The following is an 8,091-nucleotide window of genomic DNA, read 5'->3' as shown; positions in this document are numbered from 1 at the left end:
TAGGGGGACTTGGATCGATACTCGTGGTGGTCGATCAGTTTTCAAAGTATGCAACTTTCATTGCTGCCCCCCTACATTGTTCAGCTGAAGAGGCGGCTAGACTGATGATGAAGGGTGTAGTGAAGTATTGGGGAGTCCCACACAATATCATTAGTGATCGGGATGCTCGGTTCCTGGGACGATTCTGGACCGAGCTATTCAAATTGTTGGGGTCAAAGTTATACTTCTCTACAAGCCTCCACCCCCAGACGGATGGTCAGACTGAAAGAATAAATTCGCTCTTAGAGCAGTATCTCCGGCACTACGTGAGTGCCAATCAACGAGATTGGGTGAAGCTGTTGGACATCGCCCAATTCTCCTACAACTTGCAGCGGAGCTCTGCATCCAACAAGAGCCCCTTCGAAATTATCACAGGACAACAACCGTCGACTCCGCACACCATGGCAATTGGGTATACTGGAAGTAGTCCTTCAGCCTATCATTTCGCAAAGGAGTGGCATCAAAATGCAGATATTGCGCGGGCTTACTTGGAGAAGGCGGCAAAGAAGATGAAGAAGTGGGCTGACTTGGGAAGGCGACCGCAAGAGTTCAAAGTTGGCGATTTGGTGTTGGTAAAGCTCCAACCGGCATCCCTCCAATTCTTCAGGAACAGAGTTCACAAAGGATTGGTGCGTAAGTATGAAGGGTCCTTCCCAATTATCAGCAGGGTAGGCAATGTTTCTTACAGGCTACAGCTGCCGGCGTGGTTCAAAATTCACAACGTTCTTCACGCCAGCAACCTGAAGGCCTACCATTCGGACCCGCAAGATGCTTCTCGAAGTGTTCCAACTCGGCTACCTCCCATCACAGCCTCCTACGAGAAGCGAGTGGAAACCATTTTGGCGGATCGCAAGATAAAGCTACCCAACGGAACGGAGCAGACAGAGTACTTGGTGAAGTGGCGAAAGCTTCCCCGAACTGAAGCCAGTTGGGAGCCCGAAGACGCCCTGCGACATGAAGAAGAAGTCATCAACAACTACCAACAAGCGTCGACGAGGGCGTCGACAGTTTAAGTGGGGGAGAATGTCACGAACGGTCGTCGCGCACCCGCAACAACTTCGTTCAACGATCCGTTCGTCGCTCACACCCGCTTGTACAGCTGCTTGACAGCAGGTTTTCTTTTGGTTTTGGGTCATTTTGCTTGTAAATATGTAAGTTCGAACAAGCTGCAGCGCTGCAATGCGACCGCTCACCGAACCGAGCAAAACAGCCCCAAAACAGCCCCAAAACAGCCCAAATCAGCCCCGTTTTCGCGTGCCACGGGCTCGCGCGGCGAACTGTCTCGTCGAAGCAAAATGTCAGCCATTTCAGACCCCTGGAACCCCCCAGGTGGCACCGGGCTGGATGGGGCTTCGGTTATATACCGGGCGTTGAACACTCTTTCGCAAGTTCGCACGTGACCTTTACGGGAACTTGGTGTTGCGTCCGGGACCAGGTGAGCGGCTGTTTGTGGGCTTGCAGCTGTTCGTTCATCCTTGAAAGCCTTGCTTTTCCCCCTCTCCCTCTTTTCTCTTGTGCACACAAGGTGTTCGACGATTTGCTTGTAAAGCTTCCCTTTTCGCGAGACTTCGGGACTTGTCCGTTGCTCGTTCTTTCGATCTAACTTTCTTTCTCTTTTACAGGTCCTTCGGGACCTGCGAGAGGTTACAAAGTGGCTGATCCTTGCGGAGCAAGATCGCAAGGGCGAAGCGCGACTTAGGCAACGCAAGCTAAGTTCGCGTCTTTGCCGCACGGGTGACCCGCGACTTTGGCAACGCACGCTAGCTTCGAGTCTGTGGCCGCAAGGGTGCCTCACGCCTTAGGCAATTCCAGCTAAGGTCGTGACAGAATGGAGTGAACCATTCGGACCCTAATTGCACCAGGAGGTGCAACCGCCCCAGCCAAGAGGTGCAACCGCCTGGGCTGTGGGGTTGGGAGGTGCAACCGCCCCAGCCAGGAGGTGCAACCGCCAGGGCTGCGAGGCTGGGAGGTGCAACCGCCCCAGCCGAGAGGTGCAACCGCCCAGAGCTCAGTCTTCGAGCTAGACTGGGCGGTGCAACCTCCTCTGCCAAGAGGTAGCACCGCCAGAGCTCAAGTTTCGAGCTCTGCCAGGCGATGCAACCACCGAGCTCAGTCTTCGAGCTCTGGCAGAGAGGTGCATCAGCCTGAGCTCAGTCTCGAGCTCTGCCAGGTGATGCATTCACCGAGCTCAGTCTTCGAGCTCTGGCAGAGAGGTGCATCAGCCTGAGCTCAGCTTGGAGCTCTGCCAGGTGATGCAACCACCGAGCTCAGTTTCGAGCTCTGCCAGGTGATGCAATCACCAAGCTCAGTCTTCGAGCTCTGCCAGGTGATGCAACCATCGAGCTCAGTCTTCGAGCTCTGGCAGAGAGAAGCAATCGCCTGAGCTCAGTCTTCGAGCTCTGCCAGGCGGTGCCACCTCTCCAGTCAAGAGGTGCAACCGCCTGATCCCAGAATTCTGGGATTTGATCGATTTGATCGTTTTGAGCTCGAATTTTGAATTGGGTTGGGGCCTATAAATACCCCACCCATTCAGCACTGAAAAGATACAGACCTACATCGAAATCTTGATCTTTTCTGTGATTCTAAGAAGCTCAAAAGTGTTGTAAAGCCTTTAAGTCTCCTCCTTCTGTTCTTCAAGTTTTCAGTTGTAAAGTGAGGAGAGAAAGGTCTGTAAAGGTTGTCTCCTGAGCCTGTCAAAAGGAGAGAAATTGTAAAAGGGAAGTTTGGCCTTCGCCCATTGAAGGAAGGCACCTAGTTGACGTCGGCAACCTCATCGGTGGAGGAAGCCAAAAGTGGAGTAGGTCAAGGCTGACCGAACCACTCTAAATCTCTGGTTTGCGTTTATTTTCGAGCACTTTATCATTACTGAAACCTCCCTCATTACTACTGCTCTCTGCGCTTTCACGAACAAGTTCTAAGTGTTGTTCTTCCGAATCTGCATTCAGACGTAAATTCATATTTTCATACATTACAGTTTACGTTTACGTTTGATTCTGCAGAACTGTTTTTCGTGCTTTTACGAACGAGCTTCTTTGCAGTTTACACTTACACTTTAATCCTATTGATAACTGCAATCTGTCCTCTACGATTTTACGAACGATTTTCAGCATTTAGACGTAAAACTGCATTCAGACGTAAATCGGCTTTCCTCGCTCAATCATCAGATCTCAGTTCACATTTACATCTTGATTCCAACTGCATACTGCCTTCTGCAAGTATACAAACAAGTTTTTGAGTTTAGACGTAAATCTGCGTTTAGACGTAAAACTGCGTTTAGACGTAAATCTACGTTTAGACGTAAATCTGCGTTTAGACGTAAATCTGCGTTTAGACGTAAAACAGCGTTTAGACGTAAATCTGAGTTTAGACGTAAATCTGCGTTTGGACGTAAATCTGCGTTTAGACGTAAATCTGAGTTTAGACGTAAACTGCGCTTAGACGCAAAACTACGCTTAGACGCAATCTGGGCTTAGACGCAAACTGCACTTAGATACAAACTGAGAATTTGCTTTTGCATCATAACAGTTTTTGAACGAACGCAGCTTTTGATTTTTAATCATTGTAAGATTTCCGCTGCACTAATTCACCCCCCCCCCCCTCTTAGTGCTCTCGATCCTAACAATGCCAACAATTTAGGAAGCTAATAGAAAAGTAGAAGCAAAATTTTCAAAGAAAGTTTGGTTGGTTCCTTGGCCCCTTTGTGGCCGAGGATGCACCTCAAACATCTTATAACTCGTTTGTCAGTCTTTGGTTGTCGTGGACCAAGTCATGTTCATACATCCAACCTATGACCAACTACAGACAAACTTTAGTGGCTTAATCTTAAGACATTGGACAAGGAATCCAATACAAACGAGTCTACCTATATAAATACTGTACAATAAGTAATCCTATATATATCTGTATGGGCTGCTACAACCATAAGTCCAAAATCTATGGCTCAAAAGTTCTCTTTGTGGAAGTCGAACTTTGTAGTGGTCTTGTGCGAGAAGTCCTGCGCTAGCTGGCGTAGCTCTTTCGTCAGTGTTGGGGCTCCGCAGTAGAATACACCTGCAATGACAAGGAAAGTTTGCAGGCGTTAGCAAAAGTCCAAACACCTAAGGTATATATAATTGTCAATGAATGAATGAAGGTAGGGATTTATGCACAGCTTTCATAAGCTGTTGACTTTGAGAGTTCCAATAGCTAATGCCACTGTGAATGGTTTAGTGTTCCATAGGTTAAGGTTTTAGGGTCGTCGTATGGAGGAAGAGGAGAAGTGAATGGGTGACCTACCGATGCGTTTGTCGCGGTGGTTGAGGGCGATCCGCTTGTAGACGTTGCGCCAGTTGGGGCGGGCGAAGTGGGACTTGACGCGGGTGCCCGACACCACGTCCACGCCGTGCTTGGCGTGGTTGAGGGACTGCAGCATGGCGATTAGGGCTGAGCGGGCGTCGCCCTCCTCGTACACGCTGGTGCAGTAGTTGTGCAGCTCGATCACCCCCTTCTTGTCCGTCTCTGCCACCTCGTTCATCACCCCCCGGAACCACTCGAACGAATCCTGCTCCCGCGTCACCCAGTAGAAGTAGGCCCGCCGCGTCCTGAAGGACGACGTCGATACCGAGGTGGAGGCGTGCCGCTTGTGGTCGCCATTGCTGCTGTTGCTAACGCCGCCGCCGCCGTTCTTGAGGTCGTCATCGTCGATGTCCGACAGTCCCAGGGACTCCAATTGCTTAATGTTGTTGACGATGTCTTTGACGATGCTGATGAATGGGGTGGCGCCGATGCCTAGCCCCACCAACAGCACCACCTCGTACTTCTTGTAGTCTTGGGCGGGTGCACCGTAAGGCCCATCGATCAACACCCTCGGAAAGCTGTAGAGGGTTATTGTTAGAATCATAATAACAGTTGCGGGTAATTGGTCAAAATGGGGCAGACAAGACGGATTCAACTCACCTCGGATTGGCTCTATTGTTGCTGCTGTCGCCGTAGTCAGCTCTCAGCAAACCACTTTTCCCGCCGGTCGGTGGCTGACACACCTAAACAACACCAAGCTTAGTTAGCATCGCTGCTAAAGTGTTCGAAGATATGCCTCGCAGAATTGCATACCTCGGAGAAAACCGCTTTCAGCTGCCTGGTCCAGTCACCGAGCGTCCGTATGTGCACGCTGATGTAGTCGTCTTGCGGAGCCGAGGTGATGGAGAACGGATGCCTGTTTGCAGCACATAAGAGAACTGATATATTTGCAATTCTAGTATATTTTTTGTGTGGAATGAGACAAAGAATAATGTTTACCATTGGAAGGGGGAGACGGCAGCGCAGTTGACGAAGACGTACTGTCCACTTCGGTACTTGAAGCCCTGCGGCTTGGACACATGGAGAGCCAACACGTTGCCGGGATACACCGCCACCTTCCGTATCTTAACCGGCCTGATGCTCGACCTGAAGGCCCTTATCAGCCGTTCGCTCGCGTAGAGGATCATCGGGACCGCCAGATACATCCAAGTCTGAGGAAGAACAATTTGGGGATGTTCAGTGAAGTGATCGATGATGCGATGCGATGCGAGCGGGAGAAGATTTTGGTTGCTTACCGTTCTCTTGTACCATTTCTTTGTGAGGTAGAGGAAGTAGCCGTGGACGATGAAGAGGATGTAGACGATGACGAAGAGGTGGTGGGAGTACCAGAAGGCGTTGAAGCCGGTGAGGCGGTTAAAGGGCCTGGGCAAGCTGACCCGGCCGCGGCGGAACCACGGCGTGGCTAGCGTGAAGGCGACGGCCATCAGCACCACCATCACCACCCCCGTCCAGCCCTCGGTGCCCTTCACGAACCACCAGTAGTTGTTCGGCCTGGTGTACCCGAAGAAGTGTTTCATCGGCTCGTACTCCGCGTCGGTCGCGTGCAGCAGCCGTGGGAAGTCGCACGTCAAGTGCGAGATGGCATGTAGCCCGACACCCACAGCAATCCCGACCGCGATCACCTGCACTCGGCTCTCTGTCATCGTTTCTTCACAATTTATGCTTGAGATTTGTGTTGGGCTTGAGAAGCTACCTTGTGGAAGTTGAGATTGTCATCGAAGGGGACGATCTTGCCGAGCTTGGTTTTGGTGCGGAGCCAGGTGACGGTGTTCCGGCAGACGGGGAGGAGGATGAGGGCCATGTTGAACTTGAGGGTCTCGGCGCCGCCCTTGGCGACGCAGACGCAGTAGCCCATGACGTGGTACACCGCCCGGTGGCGATACTGGATGAACTTCCAGGTGAAGAGGGCGGCGCAGGCGCAGAGCCACAGCGCCATCACCCACACCCGCTGCCAGTTGTCCTCCAGGAAGTACTTGGTGCGCTGGTACCACCGCCGGACCGGGTTCGGCTCCTGCGTCGGCCTCAGATTCTGGCTCAGCAGCTGGCTCAGGTTCCGGCTATTGGTCGTCCCTATCCTCATCGACTGGCTCGGGGCTTGCAGCAACAGCATCTCCAGGTTGTATATCTGCTCATCATGTGAAAACTATCAGCTCATTCCATCGACATCAACCAGTCAAGCTCAGTTGCAGTGGTTGCTGTAAGTAATCACCTCAATGTAGCCAAGCTCGTTGGGGTCGAGCTCTTCCATGATGAGCCGCGCATACTCCTCCGCCTGCTCTTGGATCTTCGACAGCTTGTTGGCGGAGGCGCTCAGGGAGATGATCTGTTCCGCGGACATTTGCAGTGTTAACCGGAAACCTCGAATCGATTGCTCACAGGCATCAGGTACGAGTTATTGAGAAGATTACCTCTTTGACCTCTTCTTCTGTTATTCGTCCGTCCAAGTTCTTGTCCACCCTGCGCATTGGGAGACAGTGAGCGAGTTTGAAGACTTCGTAGGGACTCGTCTTCTCAAGTTAATGTCAGTTACATACATGTCGAAGAAGGTCTGAAGCCTGGAGTCGAAGCTCTGGTCGGCGATCTGCTCCCAGAACTCTCGTAGCTCGGCCTTGGTGATCTTGTCGCCGGTGATATTTCTCCTCCTCGCCATCGCGTCGAATAGCTCTCCGGCGAACTCCTTCTCTTTCATGCCTAAGTATGATGACAGATCATCCGAAGCAAAAAAATGATCAGTTTGATTACCAAGGGAAACAGAGCACAAATGAATAATTACCGATGCACTGGCCGAAGACGGAGCGGTGGAGAGCGCCGTCGACGGCAAGCTCGTCGAAGCGCTTCTCGACCGCCGGCCACCCGGTGGCGCCGTCGGTCTTGGTGATGAACTTGAGCCCCTTGAGCGCGTGGGCCGCGGCCGACCTGGACCGGTCGAATTTCCCGACGGCCGGCCGCTTGGTCGCCGATGCCAGCTGCCGGAGCTCCTGGGACACCTGCCGGATCCGCGACGAGGCGGTCCGGATCACCGACGACCCGAACGACGCCGACCGCTGCTCCAGCGTCCGCGCCAGCAGCGACATCTCCGGATTCTCCACCTCCCCGCCCCCTCCGCCGCCGGCCGCCGGCTTGACGCTGTGCACCGCCACTGTGTCCTCGCGCACGTCCAGGGTGATCTCCACGTAGGCCTCGTCATCGACTCCGGCGGCGGGGGCCGGGAGGTTGAAGCGGGCGCTCTTCCGGCTGCCGCGCTTGCTGAGCGGGCCACTGAAGCCCCCGCGGTCGCTGCCGACGCTCTCGGTCTCGACGATGTCCGACCCCTCCTGCTTCCCATCCTCCTCGTTTCCGGTCCTCTGCATGATGACTCAGTCTCTCAACCTCGCAGTCCAAACTAGCAGCCTTCGAAGCGATAGAGATCACACCACATATGATCCTAGACGCGCGCGCGCGCACACACAAATATATGCATCGATAACAGTAGTGATTGGCTTTGTGGAATGTGAGAGACAGTGACGTTATGCAGGTCGGTGCAGTTTTGGTGGCGTTTGACCGAGAAGAGGAGGCGATCAAAGGCTCGGTCTTTCCCCAGTTAAGAGAACGCGTCCCCTCTTGACGCCATCCATGCACCGAATCAACCAACCCACGGAAGAGCTGCGGTGGTAGGTCATTCGCAGTAGCCACACGCGACCCGTCTTCGTTTGGTCGGGCTCAACCCTCGCACGAGGG

General features: G+C 52.9%; 1 protein-coding gene across 1 annotated transcript; it reads right to left on the bottom strand.

Moving 5' to 3' along the window:
- Positions 1 to 3,056: 3,056 nt before the first annotated feature.
- On the bottom strand, positions 3,057 to 7,873 carry LOC135624983 (respiratory burst oxidase homolog protein C-like). Its single transcript, XM_065129159.1, has 11 exons — positions 7,148 to 7,873; positions 6,909 to 7,065; positions 6,783 to 6,831; positions 6,584 to 6,697; positions 6,068 to 6,499; positions 5,610 to 5,996; positions 5,314 to 5,525; positions 5,128 to 5,230; positions 4,975 to 5,057; positions 4,315 to 4,892; positions 3,057 to 4,089 (listed from the first exon to the last, which is right to left on the bottom strand). The coding sequence occupies exons 1-11, from the start codon at positions 7,722 to 7,724 to the stop codon at positions 3,980 to 3,982; spliced, it is 2,802 nt and encodes a 933-aa protein (XP_064985231.1). The 5' UTR covers positions 7,725 to 7,873; the 3' UTR covers positions 3,057 to 3,979.
- Between the last annotated feature and the right edge of the window lie 218 nt (positions 7,874 to 8,091).

This window comes from Musa acuminata, chromosome BXJ2-10, assembly GCF_036884655.1.
Source record: "Musa acuminata AAA Group cultivar baxijiao chromosome BXJ2-10, Cavendish_Baxijiao_AAA, whole genome shotgun sequence".
Classification (NCBI taxonomy): Eukaryota; Viridiplantae; Streptophyta; class Magnoliopsida; order Zingiberales; family Musaceae; genus Musa; species Musa acuminata.
This window is presented reverse-complemented; position numbering and strand designations above follow the sequence as displayed.